The sequence below is a fragment of the Wickerhamomyces anomalus genome (genome assembly GCF_001661255.1).
Source record: "Wickerhamomyces anomalus NRRL Y-366-8 unplaced genomic scaffold WICANscaffold_2, whole genome shotgun sequence".
In the NCBI taxonomy this organism is placed as follows: Eukaryota; Fungi; Ascomycota; class Saccharomycetes; order Phaffomycetales; family Wickerhamomycetaceae; genus Hansenula; species Hansenula anomala.
In genome coordinates, this window is record NW_017567111.1 from 995,168 (window position 1) to 1,013,667 (window position 18,500).

An 18,500-nucleotide genomic window follows, 5' to 3' on the forward strand; every position below is an offset into this window, starting at 1 on the left:
ATCCAGCTCCAAAGGAAGAATCATCAAATGATGATGATGAAACTAAAAAAGCTGATGAAACTAAAAAACTGATGTTAAAAAATCATCAACATCTGCACCAAAACCAAAAAAGACCATCACCAAGAAGGAAAAAATCCCATTTGAAAAAGGTACTAAATCTAATGATACTATTTATTTGAAAAATTTGGATTTCCAAACAAGTGCAAAAGAATTGAGAGATTTTTTCACTGAAGAAGGTGAAGAAGTTAGATGGGTTAGTGTACCTTTTAAAAGATTACCTCAATTTATTTTGAAAAAATTAGAAGATGAAGGTAAATTAATTAAAAAAAATAAAGGTTTTGCATTTGTTAAATTTAAATTAGGTGAAGATGAAAAAATTGATGATAAAGTTGCTAAATATCAAGGTAAATTGTTTAAAGAAAGGGAATTACAACTTAGTGTTGCTGTTGATGTTAGACATGTTGAAGAAGGTGAAGCTGATGAAGGTCAAGAAGAAGCTACTTCTGCTTAGATGCTGATTTCCTTGTGTTTTATTTTTGCTACTTTATATGATGTGTGTGTTACTTTGAATGTGAATCTTGTCTACTCATTTTGAAGTCTTTATTGATGTTTGAAAGAGGGCTTAGACTGAAAAAAAGAGGGTGCATATGTATGAAAAAAAGATATGTTATTGAAATTTATAAGTACTTAAGTTAAAAGAGAATATGAATGTACGAAAAAGATGTAAATTCTGTGAAAAAAAGTGTAGAAATGTAAATAAAAGTGTAAAATTGTGGTTTGACCTATCTATGATGATTTCCACGGCTTTAACACGGAGCACAAGTGAAAATTTTGATAGAGCCATGAGGCAAAAGTTATAAACTCTAGAGAATAACATAATAACATAATCTATTATTACTACTATTACTATTCTCCTCTTTAACAGTGACTCATTCCATTCTTTTACCTTTGAAATCCTTCAGTTAAAGCCTTCAATCGCGTGTGCCGATCAGTTCAAAGAGGCTGCATCTCCAAAATAATTGCAATTTTTCATCCTTATAAAAACAGCAAAGGCCCTCAGCTTCACCTCCAGCACCAGAACCTTCACCTCCAGCATCTCCCAATGGACTCTCCCTGGCACTGCAACAGCTCCTGGCACTACGACGACCTCACGCCCTGCGCGAGGGTCAAGTACTTTGAAACCGCCCTGCCTTTGGCCATCCTATCAGCTTCAGGAGCCATAATATTAGGGAAATCCCTTGCAAATTATCTATCCATCAAGAACAAGAGTCTATCAAATGAATACGAACCGCTGCTACGTGCTGCTAATGATCAATCCCATGGCTCATTGCTAGACGGTGATGACAAGGAATTTACTGAAAAGATTAAAAACACTCATTTCGATATAGCGTCATTGCCACCGGTTAAGCTAAATGGTAAACCTCATGGTTCAATCAAATATATCCCAAGATCTAAAACTGAGAAATTTAGAGTCGTGTTTGAAGAATTGTTGATTCTGATACAAATTGCATTAAATTCTACCAAGTTTTCCAATAAGAATGATGATAATTCAACTGCAATCTTTATAAACATAGCATTATGGTCATGGTTATTAATCTTAACCACTATAAGATTATCAAACCTAAATGATTCTTTTAAGAAATTGATCAATATAATTCCAAATTTATGGGTCAATAATTTTGTCACTTATCTATTTTTATGGTTCCCAAGTTTTATATCATTCAGAAGTGCATTAATTGGTAACACATCATCTCCAATCCATTATTATACAAATTTCATCATCATCTCCATCTTATTTCTCAATTTATTAACTTCTAAAATCGGTTATAAAACTCCATTCATCTACATCACTGATGAAAACTCAACCCCTGCTCCAGAACCAATAACAAGATTAAGTAGCTTCATCACATTTAGTTGGGTGGATCCAATGATTTGGCAATCATATCTAGAATCTTTGAAAATTGAACAAGTTTGGGACTTAAGATTAGAAGATTATTCTTATTATGTTCAAAAAAGTTTTAAACAATATAGTGATTCAAGAAAAAATTGGAAATTTTCAAATAGATTAATCTTATATTTTATTAATAACTTATTAATTATGGGATTTTGGGCAATTGTCGAGACAATTATTTTATTTGCTCCAACTTTATTATTGAAAAAAATTTTAGAATATGTTGATGATACAACAACAACTTCTAAAAATTTGGCTTGGTTCTATGTTTTCTTGATGTTTATCTTTAAATTATTAGCTTCTGTCTCTTCAGGTCAAGCTTTATTCTTGGGGAGAAGAGTTTGTATTAGAATTAAATCAATTATTATTGGTGAAATTTATGCAAAGGCTTTAAGAAGAAAATTATCAGCTGCTGATCAAAAAACTGAAGATGAGGATGATGATAAAAAGAAAGATAAAGATCCTCAATCAGATAATAAAGAAGATGGTGATGAAGAATCCAAGAAAACCTCAGCTAATCTTGGTGCAATCATTAATTTAATGGCTGTTGATGCTTTTAAAGTTAGTGAAGTTTGTGCTTATTTACATGCTTTTGTTGGTGCAATCTTTATGATTTTCGTTTCAATCTATTTATTATTCAATTTATTAGGTTGGAGTGCTTTAGTTGGTGCTTTTTCAATCATTGTATTGGCTCCTGTTAATTATACTTTGGCTCAATATTTAGGTACTTTGGAAAAGAAAATGTTGTCAGTTACTGATAGACGTATTCAAAAATTAAATGAAACTTTCCAAGCTATTAGAATTATTAAATTTTTCGCATGGGAAGATAAATTTTCAGATCAAATTTTAAAAATTAGACGTGAAGAGCTAAGTTATTTGAAAAAAAGTGCATTTATGTGGGTTGCTTCATCTTTTGTTTGGTATATCACACCAACTGTGGTTACTTGTGTTTCATTTGGTTGTTATATTTTCATTTCTCATAAAACTTTAACCACTCCAATTGCATTCACTGCTTTATCTTTGTTTAATTTATTAAGAAATCCATTAGATCAAATTAGTGATATGTTGAGTTTTGCCATTCAATCAAAAGTCTCATTAGATCGTGTGCAAAAATTCTTGGATGAAGAAGAATCAACAAAATATGAGCAATTGACTGCTGTGAAGAACAATAACAATAACAAGATTGGTTTTGCAAATGCTTCATTTAGTTGGAACTCAAAATCAGATGTCGATTTCAAGATTAAAGATTTAACAATCGATTTCAAATTGAGAAAATTAAACGTCATCATTGGTCCAACAGGTGCTGGTAAAACATCATTATTAATGGCTTTATTAGGTGAAATGGAATTAACAAAAGGTGAAATTTACTTGCCAGGTTATAATGCTAGAGAAGATTTAGAAGTTGATAAAGACGGTTATACTGAATCAGTTGCTTATTGTTCTCAAGCTGCTTGGTTATTAAATGATTCAATTAGAAACAATATTATTTTCGCTGCTCCATTCAATAGAGATCGTTATAATAAAGTTGTCGAAGCTTGTGGATTAACTCGTGATTTTGAAATCTTGAAAGCTGGTGATCAAACTGAAATTGGTGAAAAGGGTATTGCATTATCTGGTGGTCAAAAACAAAGAGTTTCATTAGCAAGAGCCTTGTATTCAAATTCAAGACATATCTTATTGGATGACTGTTTAAGTGCTGTTGATTCTCATACTGCTCTTCATATTTATGAAAATTGTATTTCTGGTCCATTAATGGCAAATAGAACTGTTTTATTAGTTTCTCATAATGTTGCTTTAACAATTAAATCTGCTGAATATGTCATTGTTATGGACAATGGTAAAGTTACTCATCAAGGTACTCCTCATGAATTATTGGAAGCTGGTGCCTTGGGTGATGATGAAATGATTAAATCAAGTGTTATGGCTTCAAGAGTTAATTCTTCATTAAATTTAAAAGATGTTCAATCAAATGATTCTTCAGTTAGTGAAAATGTTGCTAAAAAATTGAGAAATCCATCAGAATCAAAACCAACTTTAATTGATGAAGAAGCTGAAGAATTGGAAAATTTGAAAAAGGGTAAATTGATTGAAGAAGAAACTAAAAGTGAAGGTGTTGTTTCTGGTGAAGTTTATAAATGGTATTTCAATGTCTTTGGTGGGTTCCCAATTGTTATTGCATTATTATCAATTTTCGCAGTTGCTCAAGTTTCAAATATTGGTCAATCTTGGTGGGTTCGTGCATGGGCTAAAAACATGGAGAATAGTTTATCCATCATGGGTTCAGTTGTGGAATCAAATACTTATTCAAACACAATGATCAAATCTGTTACAAAACCATTAAATGTTTTCATTTTGAAATATCATGTTGTTAAAAATAGTGTTGAAGTTATGAAGACTGAAAATGAATCTATTTTCTATATCACTATTTATGCATTATTAGGTTTCACTTATGCTGCAGTTTCTTCATTCAGAGTTATCATGGTGTTTTTAGCTGGTATTAGAGCTTCTTCAAGAATTTTCAAAAAAGTTTTATTAAGAGTCCTAAGAGCAAAATTAAGATTTTTCGATTCAACACCAATTGGTAGAATTATGAATAGATTTTCAAAAGATATTGAATCTATTGATCAAGAATTGGTTCCTTTTGCTGATGGTGCATTGGCTTGTGTCATTTCTGTTATTTTCATCTTGTCATTAATTACAGTGATTACTCCAGGTTTCATCTTTTTAGCTGTTATAATTGTTGCCTTGTATTATACAATTGCATTCTTTTATTTGAATGGTTCAAGAGAATTGAAAAGATATGAATCAATTACAAGATCACCAATCCATCAACATTTTAGTGAAACTTTGGTTGGTGTTAGTACTATTCGTGCTTATGGTATGGAACGTAGATTCTTGCAAGAAAATTTGGTCAAGATTGATGATAATAATAAACCATTCTTCTATATGTGGGTCACAAATAGATGGTTAAGTATTAGAAATGATTTAGTTGGTTCATTGGTTATCTTTTTTAGTGGTGCTTTTGTCTTGTACAACATTAATAAGATTGATGCAGGGTTAGCAGGTATTTCATTATCTTATGCTATTGCCTTCAATGAAAGTGCATTATGGGTTGTTAGATTATATGCTAACGTTGAAATGACCATGAATTCTGTGGAAAGATTAAAGGAATATTTGGATATTGAAGAAGAACCTGCTGAATATTTACCAGAGAGTGAACCTCCAGCAAATTGGCCAGATCAAGGTAGATTAGAAGTTAGTGATTTATCATTACGTTATGCTCCAACTTTACCAAGAGTTATCAAGAATGTTACATTTTCAGTGGAACCAAATAATAAGATTGGTATTGTTGGTAGAACAGGTGCTGGTAAATCTACAATTATCACTGCATTATTTAGATTTTTGGATCCAGAAACTGGTTATATCAAAATTGATGGTGTTGATATCACATCAATTGGTTTGAAAACTTTGAGACAAGCTATTACTATCATTCCACAAGATCCAACATTATTCACAGGTACAATCAGATCTAATTTAGATCCTTTCAACAGTTATAATGATGAAAACATCTATGAAGCTTTAAGAAGGGTCAATTTGATTACAAGTAATGAAGTTTTGAACACTTCAAATGCCACAACATCAGATGAAAATGTTAACAAATTCTTGAATTTGGAAAATGAAATTACAGAAGGTGGTGGTAATTTATCTCAAGGTCAACGTCAATTAATGTGTCTTGCTAGATCTTTGCTAAGATCACCAAAGATCATGTTATTAGATGAAGCTACTGCATCAATTGATTATGAATCTGATTCAAGAATTCAACAAACCATTAGACAAGAATTTTCAGAAAGTACAATTTTGACTATTGCTCATAGATTAAGATCTATTATTGATTATGATAAGATTTTAGTTATGGATGCCGGTGAAGTTATTGAATTTGATCATCCATACAATTTGATTAAGAATGCTTCATCAACATTCTTCAGTATGTGTCAAGATAGTGGTGAATTGGAAGTTTTAGTTCAATTGGCAAAGGAAGCCTACACTAAAAAGGTCAACAAATAGGTAGGTCTGGGTTATTAAAAAGATAAAAGATAAAAAAAGGAATTTTATACAAAACAGTATCAAAAACAAAAAAAAAATACGTTGGTTTTACATTATATTTTTAGAAAGTATTCGGATAGTAATATAATTATTGTTTTTTGATTAAATATTATATTTTAGAAGTTTGTGAAGTTACTATGTAGGCCTGGGTATCTCAAAGTATCAACATCTTGTATTAACTCTTTATAAATAGTATATTAAATAATCGTAAAACATGGAGGAAAGGTAAAATCATAAATCATATTAGTATAAACAGCTTCAATTTGTAGTTGCATTTTTGATCATATCATCAATAGCATTGATCGTATTCAAATCAAATTCAGCGAAATTATAATCATTAAATTCAAAGTCCAATTGATTTTTATCAATCCAATTACAACCAGTATCAGATTGTGGAGACATTGGCTCTTCGGAATTTGGCCAAGGTAAATCTGACTGCTGAACAGTATTCAGATTTAATGATGAATAGGTTGGATCATTTGGGAAGCCTCTATTGAAATCCGTGCCAGGTGTTGATGAACCATTAAGTGGTGTTGAGACATGATTGACTGGTGTGGATTCGCTGTTATTTGAAATTGACAAATTATCAATATTTGTTGAATTTATGCTTCTTGACGCATCAAATTCATTCTCATCCTCTTTTTGAGCTCTAACATTTGCATAATTAGCATCATTATGGAAATGAGAATGTAGTTTATCAGCTAAATCAGGCAATAATTTGGTTATACTTTCCAATAAATAGTTTGCAATCTTTGAACTTAAATACCAATGTGATGAAATTTGATAGATACCAGATAATTCCAATTTCAAATACTCTTCATAAATATTCAATTCATTCGAGTTAAAAGATCCTAAATTTGGATCTTTACTTTGAATCACCTGTGAATACCAAAGGTATGACGATAAATGAACTAAACCAGCAAAAGCCAAAGAACATGCACTTAATGGAGTTCTTTTCAAAATATCTAGAGGATTTGTATCAATCAATGTCTTTGATATAGAGTTTGCAGCATCAATGGTCTTTCTGGTTTCAATAATCTTTCTGGACTTTATTAAATCTTTATCTGATGGTAGATCTTGACAGTTATCATCTGTTTTGTTCAATTGATCATTCAAGAATTCGACGCATTTTAAATTCTTGGGTATATCAGGTCTCCACAAAAATGATAACGGACGATGAGTGAAAATTTTCGCATAATTTAACATCAAAATACCTTGATGCACACCATTATTTATACGACCCATCCCGTCAACCAAATAAGGTAATTTGTAAAAATCTGGGTTTGAAAATTTTAGTTCCCAATTGGATAAAGATGCACTCAATTTAGTATATTGATGACCAATGGAAACATTTGAAAAAATGATGTTATTTAACCGAACAGAATCATCAACAAGCTTTGAAGTGTGTGCTCTTGTTTCATAATCAAATTCAAATCTATCTGGTTTGTTAGGAAAGTTTACAAAGCATTCCAAAGATGTTAATGAGGAGACTGTTTTACCATCTGAACAACCAATAATGATATCCAAAAAGAAAAGTTCCCAAAAGCATCTTCTTGCACAATCTTTGAGTGTTTCTTCTTCTAAGTTCCTTACCCTTTTTGTGTTATAAAAGTTAACATTAAGCTCATCCACTGACCCTGTTGGTGTTAATCCATTCACAGCTGATGAAGAAGCTCCTTTCTTATTTAATGAGTTACCATTAATGTCTATATCACCTTTAAATCTTTCAATATCCAAATTATTTATATCCAAATGGATAGCCAACTCCATACATTTTTTCCTTATTGATGTGCTTAGATCATGGAGAGCAGATATATGACAAACAAGCGACAGTAGTATCAATGTTTGTAAAGTGATCAAATCCCTCGGTTTTTTTTCAATCAATCCATTAATTTCAATGACAATATCAAAAACTTGGTTTATATTTTTGGAGTATTTAGAACTTGTGTAACCATCACCAATTAGCTTCATAACTGCTAATAGTTCTCTAGGCTCATCTGATAATAGTAAAAAGTTGTCAATTTCATCGATAGATGGTAATAATGGGTGTGCAACGTGGAATCTTGTATAGTAATTGTTGATTATTGATGAATTATCAAAAACTTGATCTAAAAACTTTCTACCAGCAGCTGAAGGTTGTTTGTGAAATGGTTCCATGTTAACATTTTGCTCGCCACGTTCTTGAATCGTATTGGCTTTTTGCTTTTTAGTGCAAGGTAGATTGAGCTGAGAGCCATCTCTCAAAAATGAGCAAGATTCTTTATCATGACCATTTGGACAGTTTGCTTCATTGTGATCAACAGGTCCACCATTGTTTGGTATACATGGCAGTATTGGGACTTCAATATCAACATCTGTTATATCAGTTTTTGACGGTTTAGCCTTTTTAACACCCTTCTTTCTTGATCCTCCTCTATTACTTTTAACATATGAGCATTCTTTATCATGTTGAGTACATCTTCCACATTTTGGGTATTGTCCATCACAGCGTAAGTGCCTATGACGACACTCTAGACAAGCTCTGGAGACATGTTTGGCATTTGGTCTCGCCTTCTGCGAGTCGTTTAAGGATTCTGGTAGTCTTTGCTCTTCACTCATCTTTGAATATAAATTATTGACACTATCTTATCACGGCGGCTAATTAATGAGAGCTCTAGTGGTTGGTTTCAAATTTGATAGAAGTGACCCAGAAGAGTATAGAAGTGGTTTGTAGAGAGCTTAAAATCTTTTTTACCAACAGTTCTTGTAGTTATCTGATGATTTGTTTTCTCAAACCTATCCTTTGAGTGGAATAGGTTATTGTTGACTTGAGATAAATTCTGTAAAATCTCTAGCAAATGGTAATCCAGCAAGTTCTAGTACAGGAACGGGTATGAAATAGATGATTCACTGATTTCTCCCGAATTGGTTTGATCTGTTTGTTCGTTTCTAAAGGCATTTTTCAAGACGTTATGGACTTCGAAGTATTTATTTTTTTTTAAAGGCCTAAAAATAAGCAGCCAAAATTACACTTTTATATAGGCAAACTTCTATGAATGATGACTTTTTTAATTATAAACCACATCACTGAATAGCCCTCATTCTATAGACTACATCAATCGCCTTTAAATGGGCATGTTATTAATTATATTATGCTGTTTTTCAAAGCCCGCAGCAGTTTTTAATAGTCACTATGTCATTTTTGTTAAGAGACACATCATAATAAGCAAGTACTGATGAAAAAAAATCAAATCTGAGTAACTTTTAACTTGACATTTGACTCATCAGAGTCATATTCATATCTCAAATATCCCCATGTGAAGTCAACCAATGTGCTAATAATACCCAAGGAGTACACCAATGTGATGGCATAAAAGAAATTGGAGTTACCAGATCCTAAATCAATCCAAAGATGGTAAAAAATTGGTGACAATATGATTGAATGTAATAATAACAAAATGGAAATGACTGGATATCTCAAGAATGGGAAAACAGGTTTTAATAAAAACAACAATGAGATGTAAAGTGATAAATCACCTAATGATGGATAACTTTTAGAGAAGATCAACCAACCCCAACTTAAAATAAATGCAAAAATACCATTCAATCTGATTGTTAATGGTAAAACAAATGAAATATTGTATAAATTGAACACTGAGTTATAGAAAGGAATGAAAAATTCAAACATTTCAGTGAAATAATACCACCATAAACCTAGATTTGGGGCAATTTTAGTAAATTTTAACACAGTTCCATAAGTTGATTCAATAAATTTCCAATCTTGACCCAAGATGTAGAAACTTGATCCAATCAATAAACCTAACGATATCACTGTTGAAACCAAAAACAGCCATACTTTTTGATTTTGACCATTGTTGTTTTGATGAATTAATTTGATCAATGGAATCACTAAAAAGATTGGATGATATGATAAATATGAAGCAATACTAATACCAACACCTGTTAAAAATACATCATTATTTAAAGCAGAGTTTAATGTCCACACAATGAAGAAATTTTGAAACAAAACAGTAGATTTACTCAATGTACTTAGAATAGCTAGTGGATTTAATGCATAAATCAAACCAACAATCCAAGGTTTGAAAAAAATAGTTTCATTCTTTGATGATATGTTTGCACTTATACGGATCAAATAATAAACAATATAACTATCAACAATTGAATACAATAATTGATCAAAATCTTGAAAATATTGATACAATATGATCAACAAAGGTTGATGATGTACCACACCTCCATCGTACGGGTTTATATTATTTGAATAAAGGAAAAGACCCTCTTTTAATGATTTGTAAGATGTAATCAAAGTTGAGAATTCAATTGATTCTTCTAACGAATTAGCTATACTTGGTGCTATTATGAATATACCAAACCTTATTACAAATGCAAGTATGATGACTCTCTTATCTAGTGATAACATCTTGGATGCTGGATATGGGTGAGCTGGCTCTTCATTCGATGAAGTGTTGATGTTTTCATGAATTGACCATTAAAAAAATCTATGCTTCGTGTCATAAAATTACCTAATGGATTAGTAATAGCTACACACAAAATTCACAAATATTATGTAATCATATCCTCTAATATGTAATTTGACCAATTATCATTATAAATAAGATAAAGATTGCTATAACTACTATTGTGGTTTCAGGTCTCTTATTTTTTAGTCGTGAGTTGATTTATCATGGATTTTTATGGTGTTTTGGCTTCTTAATATTTTATTAAAATTTGATGATTAGAAATTTTATCAACCTAATAAATCTTAATTCAAAGAACAAATTGGAGCTTCGACCTGAAATAGTCTGGAAAAAAAAGTTCTGATTTTTACATGAGAACACCGACAGGCCTAAAATAAAACTTAGTTCAATCAAATTTTGATTTTTCCATCAATGATAGAATGTTTATGTTGATTAAAGCTTATATCTGTCATAATTGCACGGGCAAATAAACCCTCATTGAACTAGGGAAGTCATACACATGAACAAAAGAAATAGTTTTCTTTTTAAGTTAAGTAACGAAGCAATTATATCTCTAATCTTTAATCTTTAGTGATATTAAATTATCCTCTCTGCTATCCCTGTATTGTTTATTCAAAACTCACTATTCTGAGGCTCTTAACTATGGTGTGTCCCTGTTATCAAAATTTTACCCAAAGTAGATAGAGTTATCTCGGAAAAAGATCTTCCTCGACGACGTCAATGCTTGGAGTCAAAAGAGTAAAAAAGACCATGTTGCTCTTTGGTTCCGGCAATTGGAGGCCCACTGGCTGGTTGTGTTAGTGAGTGGGATGTAGGCAGAGCCCTAGAGAGAGATAAGGAGCCAGCTGTGTATCATAAGGCTCGTTTACCTCTTTGTTTACACTGTTTGATAATAGGCGAAAGAAATTGATATGATCTGCTAGTGCTGCTTCAGTTATCTACAAAAATGCTAAAAAAAATCTCAACGTTGATCTAACAAGGGAGCAAAAAACATTTATAAACTGGAGAAAAAGTACATTTTCTTTTTAATACCCATGCTCTCGAGTCTTTAATCTAAACTTAAACACACATTTAGACAGCAAAAATGTCAAGTAAAGATCCAGAGAAAACCCCACAATCAATAAATTTACTTGATCAAGATGAAGGTGAACAATCAAGTTTATCAACTGATTCAAATTATTCATACAATTTCTTCAAATCTCAAAAGGGAGATTTATCAAAATTTGACACATCAGATGTAGCACTTCGTGCAAAGATAAATCTAATCAATAATGCCCTTGATGAAATTGGATTCACATGGTATCATTTTAAATTATTTTGTTTGAATGGGATGGGGTATGCAGTTGATTCTCAATTAACTTTAATCCAAGGTTCTGTTCAGACTTATGTCCGTTATCAATATCGTCAGCCTTATCCTTCAGATACTCATGCTCTTTATGCTGGACTTTTAGTTGGTGCTGTATTTTGGGGGTTTGGTGCTGATTTAATCGGACGTAAAATTGCTTTCAATTCTTCATTGTTGATTAGTGCAATCTTTGCAATTTTAACTGGTGTTATGGGGAATTATGGAACTTATTGTTTATTCTTGGGATTATCAGCAGCTGCATCTGGTGGGAATTTAGTCTTGGATACTACAGTGTTTTTGGAGTTTTTACCAAGTAAGGATCAATGGTTAGTTACATTGATGGCTTCATGGTGGTCAATTGGTCAAGTTGTTGCAGTTTTGATCACTTGGGGGTTCTTCAGTCAGGATAAATATGTTTGTAGCGGTTATGATGATTGTCCAGAAGCAAAGAATATGGGTTGGAGATATGTCTGGATTGTTAATGGTGCTATTGTTTTGATTATTGCAATTTTGAGATTAACAGTTATCAAATTGGAAGAAACTCCTAAATTTTTGGTTTGTAATAGAAGGGATGAAGAAGCTGTTGAATGTTTACAAAGAATTGCAACAAAGTATAATAAACCATGTTCTTTAACTATAGAGGATTTGAAAGCTTGTGGTGAGATTACATCAAATGAAAACTTTTTAGAGAACTCTTCATTGAAATCAACTTATAGATTAACTGTTAAACACTTAAAGAGTTTATTCGCAAACAGAATCATGACCATATCTTCAACTTTGATAGCTGTCTCATGGGCCTTGTTGGGTATTGCATATCCTTTATACACAAATTTCTTGCCAATTTATTTGGCTACTAGAGGTGCTGAAACATCTGCATCAACAGTTGGTGGTGTTTATCGTGATTCTGTGATTTCCAATGTTGCATCAACAGCTGGTGGTTTAATCGGTGGTGGACTTTTATATTTCTTCCCATCTATAGGAAGAAAAGGTGTTATGGTTTTCGGTGGTGTCTCTAGTATGGCTTTATTCTTTGGTTATACAGCTGTTCGTACTAGAGCTCAGAATGTGGGTTTATCATCTGCTGTTTATACCTCCATTTTCATATATTATTCTTGTCTATATGCCTACACCCCAGAAGTCATGCCATCTGCCAGTAGAGGTACTGGTAATGCCCTTTGTGTTGCATTGACGAGGTTCACAGGTTGTTTTGTTCCATTGATTGCATATTTTGCAAATACTAGTTCGGCTTTACCTGTTTGGATCTGTGGTGCTTGTGTTGGTGTTATAGGGATATGTGCCCTATTCTTTCCTTTCGAACCATCGAAGCAAAGAGTTGCATGATGCTAAATAGAGGTTATTTAGATGATCATAGATCGAAGTTTAGATGTTTTATAGAAATGGTTGCTGTAGTAACACAATAGTAAAAGCTTTCTGAATCCCAGTTTGTACCTATTTTGCACCAAATTTTGAGAAGAAAAAGGGTGAAAGTGATATCTATTAGCTTATGAAGCATTCTTTAATACCTCTCTCTATAATACCTCTTACTGATTCAAAAGATCTTCCCAATTAAAAATCTCCATAGTCAAGAATTCACCATCAAAGCCAAAGTTCGCGAAACCTTAAAAAGTTGCACATGGGATCTCGAAAAAAGCACATGTGCATTATTCAACCTTTGATGAGCCAGAGTCTCACCAAAGAGAGAGTATCCACATTATTCAAGACATGGATCTAATGGAGACAATGACTGAGATTCCCATTACTGAACAAATTTTAACAACCCTTTGAAATGTCCTTAATCTTTTGTTTTGTTGGACTTTGGCCATCAAAGTGTTGAATTGTCAAGAAATCCTGTCAACGTGCTGCTTAAAAAAAAACTGGTGAATCATGTTCAAGATGCAGAAACTGATCGACTGACTCGAAGCCCATTTATAAACTCGTCGAATGCCCTTTTACCTCAAGGAAACTTTGTTAGACTCCAAGTCACAAGAGGATTAACCAACAAGAGTTAACCATGTCTACAGACGTTGAGAAATCCCAACAAATCCTACACACCACTAAAGAAGATGAACGTTCTAGTTTAAGTTCATCCACTGACTATTCCTACAAGTTTTTCAAGGCCCCAAAGGGTGAACTATCACAGTTTGATACTTCTGATATTGCACTACGTTCTAAAATCAACTTGATAAATGATGCTCTCGATGAAATTGGGTTCACATGGTATCACTTCAAACTGTTTTGCTTGAATGGGATGGGATATGCTGTTGATTCTCAATTAACATTATTACAAAGTTCTGTGGCTACTTATGTGCGTTATCAATTCCATCAAACATATCCTTCAGATACACATGCTCTTTATGCCGGTTTATTAGCAGGTGCTATCTTTTGGGGGTTTGGTGCAGATTTGATTGGAAGAAAGATCGCATTCAATTCATCTTTATTGATTAGTGCTATATTTGCTATCTTGGCTGGGGTGATGGGGAATTTTGGTACTTATTGTTTATTTGTTGCATTATCTGCTGCTGCATCTGGTGGAAATTTGGTTTTGGACACCACTGTGTTTTTGGAATTCTTACCAAGTAAAAACCAATGGTTGGTTACATTAATGGCTTCTTGGTGGTCTGTTGGTCAAGTTATTGCAGTTTTAACTACTTGGTTGTTTTTCAGTCAAGATAGATTTGTTTGTGAAGGTAAAAATAATTGTCCCGGTTCTGAAAATATGGGTTGGAGATATGTTTGGATCGTTAATGGTGGTATTGTCCTGGTCATTGCAATTTTGAGATTGACTGTCATCAAATTGGAAGAAACTCCTAAATTCTTGGTCTGTAATCAAAGAGATGAAGAAGCTGTTGAATGTTTACAAAGAATCGCTGCCAAATACAATAGACCATGTTCATTAACCTTGGAAGATTTGGAAGCTTGTGGTGAAGTTACTTCAAATGAAAACTTCATGAATAAACCTTCAATCAAGACAACCTACAAATTAATTATCAAACATTTGAAAAGTTTATTTGCAAACAGAATTATGGCAACTTCCTCCACTTTAATTGCAATTTCTTGGGCATTGTTAGGTATATCATATCCTTTATATACCAACTTTTTACCAACTTATCTAGCAACAAGAGGTGCAAATACATCAGCTTCAACTGTCGGTGGTGTTTATCGTGATTCTTTAATTTCAAACTCAGCATCAACAGCCGGTGGATTAATAGGTGGTGCAATTCTTTATTTTTGCCCATCTATTGGAAGAAGAGGTGTCATGGTGATTGGTGGATTATCTAGTATGGCTCTATTTTTCGGTTATACAGCTGTTCGTACTAGGGCTGAAAACGTTGGTTTATCATCTGCAGTTTTCGTTGCAATCTGTATCTATTATTCTTGTCTATACGCATACACTCCAGAAGTTATGCCATCAGCTAGCAGAGCCACTGGGAATGCTCTTTGTGTTGCATTGACAAGGCTTACTGGTTGTTTTGTTCCATTGATTGCATATTTTGCCAATACTAGTTCGGCTGTTCCAGTTTGGATCTGTGGTGCCTGTGTTGGGGTTATCGCTGTGTGTGCCTTATTTTTCCCATTTGAGCCATCAAAACAAAGAGTTGCTTAGATTCATATGCATAAAATGATTTAATAATATACGTTAGACTAGTTTTCTTTAAAAAATGGATAAAAATGTAGTAAAATTACTGAAAAATCTCTGATTAGTATTAAAGTTTATGGTTTGATGCCCTGGGTGTTGAAGATGTGCGCCTACCATTTCAATTTCAAAATACACGAGTTTCTTGACTTGAAAGCAACTTACAATATTTTGTACTGAGGACTCTAAAGTGAATGGATGATACCAAAAGAATGACTGCCTATCTCATGAATAAGTTTACCGTGTCCGTATAATTGGGGGAGTTTCATTTAGTTCAAAAAAACGTCATACCCAAGAGCCTCTTGCTGCACAAAGTGACACATTTTAATGAACCCCAGCTTTTTGCCTTGATCATCGTTTTCAAGATTAACGTTTGATAACATTTTAGTTTATATCTTCTCTTGAAATTTCATAACACTTTAGAAAATAAACAAATCTAATAGGTTAATGATCTCTCTTTGAAATTCTTAACATGAATGAGCAAGCTTGGAATACAGTCTTTAGTTGCGACTTGATATCTCATCTAATTTTTTCCAGATATAAGCATACATGTTCCCATTTGGAAACTAAAAGATCACAATACACTCAATGAAATAGGTACAACCATGAGTTCCGCAAAAGCTGAAAAGACTTCAAAATCTCTATCAGATGAAGAAAGCTTAACATCTGGTAGATTCTCAAGCTTCTTTATAAAGAAAGGTGATTTATCAAATTTTGATACAGCAGATGATGCATTCCGTTCCAAGATCAATCTTATAAACGATGCCCTTGATGAAATCGGATTCACTTGGTATCATTTCAAATTATTTTGCTTAAACGGAATGGGTTATGCTGTTGATTCTGATTTAACTTTTTTACAAAGCTCAGTTGCACAATATGTTCGTTATCAATATAGACAAGGGTTCCCTGCTGATTCGAATGCTTTCTTTGCAGGTTTATTCTTTGGTGCTTTATTTTGGGGATTTGGAGCAGATCTAATTGGAAGAAAAGTTGCATTCAATTCATCGTTATTCATGAGTTCAATATTTGCTATATTAACAGGTTGTATGGGGAATTTTGGTACTTATTGTTTATTTGTTGCATTGACCGCTGCTGGTGCTGGTGGTAATCTAGTTATGGATACAACTATATTTCTAGAGTTTTTACCTCATAAGAATCAATGGCTTGTTACTTTAATGGCTGCCTGGTGGTCTATTGGTCAAACAGTCGCTGTTTTAACTGCGTGGTTATTCTTTAGCCAAGATAAGTTTATCTGTCACAGCGAGGATGATTGTTCTGATGCTAGTAATAGAGGGTGGAGATATGTTTGGTTTGTTAACGGTGGATTGGTTCTAATTATTGCAATACTGAGATTAACAATTATTGAGCTTCAAGAGACTCCAAAATTCCTGGTGGCTAATAATCGTGATAGGGAAGCTATCGAGACACTACAAACAATTGCAAATAAATACAATAGGACTTGTTCATTAACATTAAAAGAGTTGGAAGCATTTGGACCAATAACTTCAAATGAAGATTATTTACAAGAGAGTTCATTTAAAACTACCTTTAGACTCATTTGGAAACATATAAAGACTTTGTTCAGTAATAGAGTTCTTGCATTGTCTTCAACATTGATCTTTTTATCTTGGACTTTGCTGGGAATTGCGTATCCATTATACACAAATTTTTTACCAATTTATTTAGCTACAAGAGGTCCCAATATTTCACCTCAGACAGTTAGTGGTGTTTATAGAGATGCTGTGATTTCTAATGCTTCGTCAATGGGTGGAGGATTGATTGGTGGGTTTTTGTTGTACTATTGTCCAGTATTGGGTAGAAGAGGCGTGATGGTGATAGGTGGCCTTTCAAGTATGGCTTTGTTCTTTGGATACACTCAAATAAAGACAAGGCAGCAAAATGTTGGGTTATCAAGTGCAGTTTATGTGGCTATTTACATTTATTTTTCATGCCTTTATGCTTATACACCAGAAATTATGCCATCAAATGCTAGAGCGACTGGTAATGCTCTAGCAATCTCTTGTATGAGAGGTATGTCCTGCATTGTACCTGTTATTGCTTATTTCGCTGATACTGGTACTTCAGTTCCTATTTGGATTTCTGGTGCCTGTATTGGAATCATTGGTATTTGTTCAATATTCTTACCTTTTGAACCATCGAAGCAACGGATTGGTTAGTCAACGGAATTGACAATAGCATTAGTTAAAGCATCTGTAACTGGAGATTTCTTGTTTTCACTTTGTTCAGAAGGTGTAGTTGTAGCCGTAGAAGTTTCATCATTTGAAACAATACCAGACTCTTGTTCTTGTAATTTCTTCTTCTCTTCTTCTAATTTCCTGTATTTTCTTCTAGATTTCTTCTTTTTACTTGCCCTTTTGTTATGTTTCCATTCTTGAACGATTGTTTGTCGACTGTTTTCTGGATCTAAAGCATGTTGAACGTTTGCAGCTAATATCTCTCTAGCTCTTTTTCTATTTTGATCTTGACTTCTAGTTTCTTGACATGTAACCACAATACCCGTTGGAATATGCTTTAATTGGACTTTACTATTGGTTTTGTTGATCTAAAACTCTTGTTAGTAAGACTGTGTAGCCAAAAAGTAAGTCATACACTACCCACTTTCTGACCACCTGGCCCTCTACCACCTTTCAAGAACTTTTCCTCTATTTCATCTTCAACAATCTTTGGTCTCGGTGGTAGTTTGTTGTTCTTGATAGCCAGACTTGGAAACAGGCTAAAACCACGGTTCAAAAGAGGACGGGACGCTAACAGCCTACTAGCAGACTGCTTAACACTAGGGAATAGCATCATTTAACAACTTTATCGAATGAACTTGTACTTCTCTTTGGTAGGAAAGTTGGTTGAAAAAAAGATTTGTTACGCCCAGCAGATTTTTTTTGTTTTTTCTTTGGCTAGAAAAACTTCAACTTGATTCATTAAAGAACACTTTACAAACAGTTCATCAAAGGAGCTACTTCTGGGATTCAT

General features: G+C 33.1%; 7 protein-coding genes across 7 annotated transcripts; 4 read left to right on the forward strand and 3 right to left on the reverse strand.

The window, feature by feature from the left end:
- Window positions 1-1,102: 1,102 nt before the first annotated feature.
- On the forward strand, window positions 1,103-6,016 carry WICANDRAFT_28028 (uncharacterized protein; the record flags this gene model as incomplete). Its single annotated transcript, XM_019181441.1, has 1 exon — window positions 1,103-6,016. One exon carries the CDS (start codon window positions 1,103-1,105, stop codon window positions 6,014-6,016), a length of 4,914 nt encoding a protein of 1,637 aa, XP_019040185.1.
- A 297-nt stretch (window positions 6,017-6,313) lies between these two features.
- On the reverse strand, window positions 6,314-8,653 carry WICANDRAFT_29552 (Zn(II)2Cys6 transcription factor; the record flags this gene model as incomplete). The annotated part of the gene is made up of 1 exon (XM_019181625.1): window positions 6,314-8,653. One exon carries the CDS (start codon window positions 8,651-8,653, stop codon window positions 6,314-6,316), a length of 2,340 nt encoding a protein of 779 aa, XP_019040186.1.
- A 628-nt stretch (window positions 8,654-9,281) lies between these two features.
- Window positions 9,282-11,569, reverse strand: WICANDRAFT_83261 (PIG-U family protein; the record flags this gene model as incomplete). The annotated part of the gene is made up of 2 exons (XM_019185515.1): window positions 9,282-10,455; window positions 11,550-11,569. 2 exons carry the CDS (start codon window positions 11,567-11,569, stop codon window positions 9,282-9,284), a joined length of 1,194 nt encoding a protein of 397 aa, XP_019040187.1.
- Window positions 11,570-11,617: 48 nt separating this feature from the next.
- WICANDRAFT_61541 (uncharacterized protein) lies at window positions 11,618-13,219 on the forward strand (the record flags this gene model as incomplete). Its single annotated transcript, XM_019183197.1, has 1 exon — window positions 11,618-13,219. The coding sequence occupies one exon, from the start codon at window positions 11,618-11,620 to the stop codon at window positions 13,217-13,219; it is 1,602 nt and encodes a 533-aa protein (XP_019040188.1).
- Window positions 13,220-13,889: 670 nt separating this feature from the next.
- WICANDRAFT_28936 (uncharacterized protein) lies at window positions 13,890-15,482 on the forward strand (the record flags this gene model as incomplete). The annotated part of the gene is made up of 1 exon (XM_019181555.1): window positions 13,890-15,482. One exon carries the CDS (start codon window positions 13,890-13,892, stop codon window positions 15,480-15,482), a length of 1,593 nt encoding a protein of 530 aa, XP_019040189.1.
- Window positions 15,483-16,117: 635 nt separating this feature from the next.
- On the forward strand, window positions 16,118-17,689 carry WICANDRAFT_27987 (uncharacterized protein; the record flags this gene model as incomplete). The annotated part of the gene is made up of 1 exon (XM_019181435.1): window positions 16,118-17,689. One exon carries the CDS (start codon window positions 16,118-16,120, stop codon window positions 17,687-17,689), a length of 1,572 nt encoding a protein of 523 aa, XP_019040190.1.
- A 122-nt stretch (window positions 17,690-17,811) lies between these two features.
- On the reverse strand, window positions 17,812-18,233 carry WICANDRAFT_13531 (peptide chain release factor family protein; the record flags this gene model as incomplete). The annotated part of the gene is made up of 2 exons (XM_019180577.1): window positions 17,812-18,075; window positions 18,132-18,233. Coding segments are annotated over 2 exons (366 nt in total), but the record flags the coding sequence as incomplete, so codon positions are not given.
- Between the last annotated feature and the right edge of the window lie 267 nt (window positions 18,234-18,500).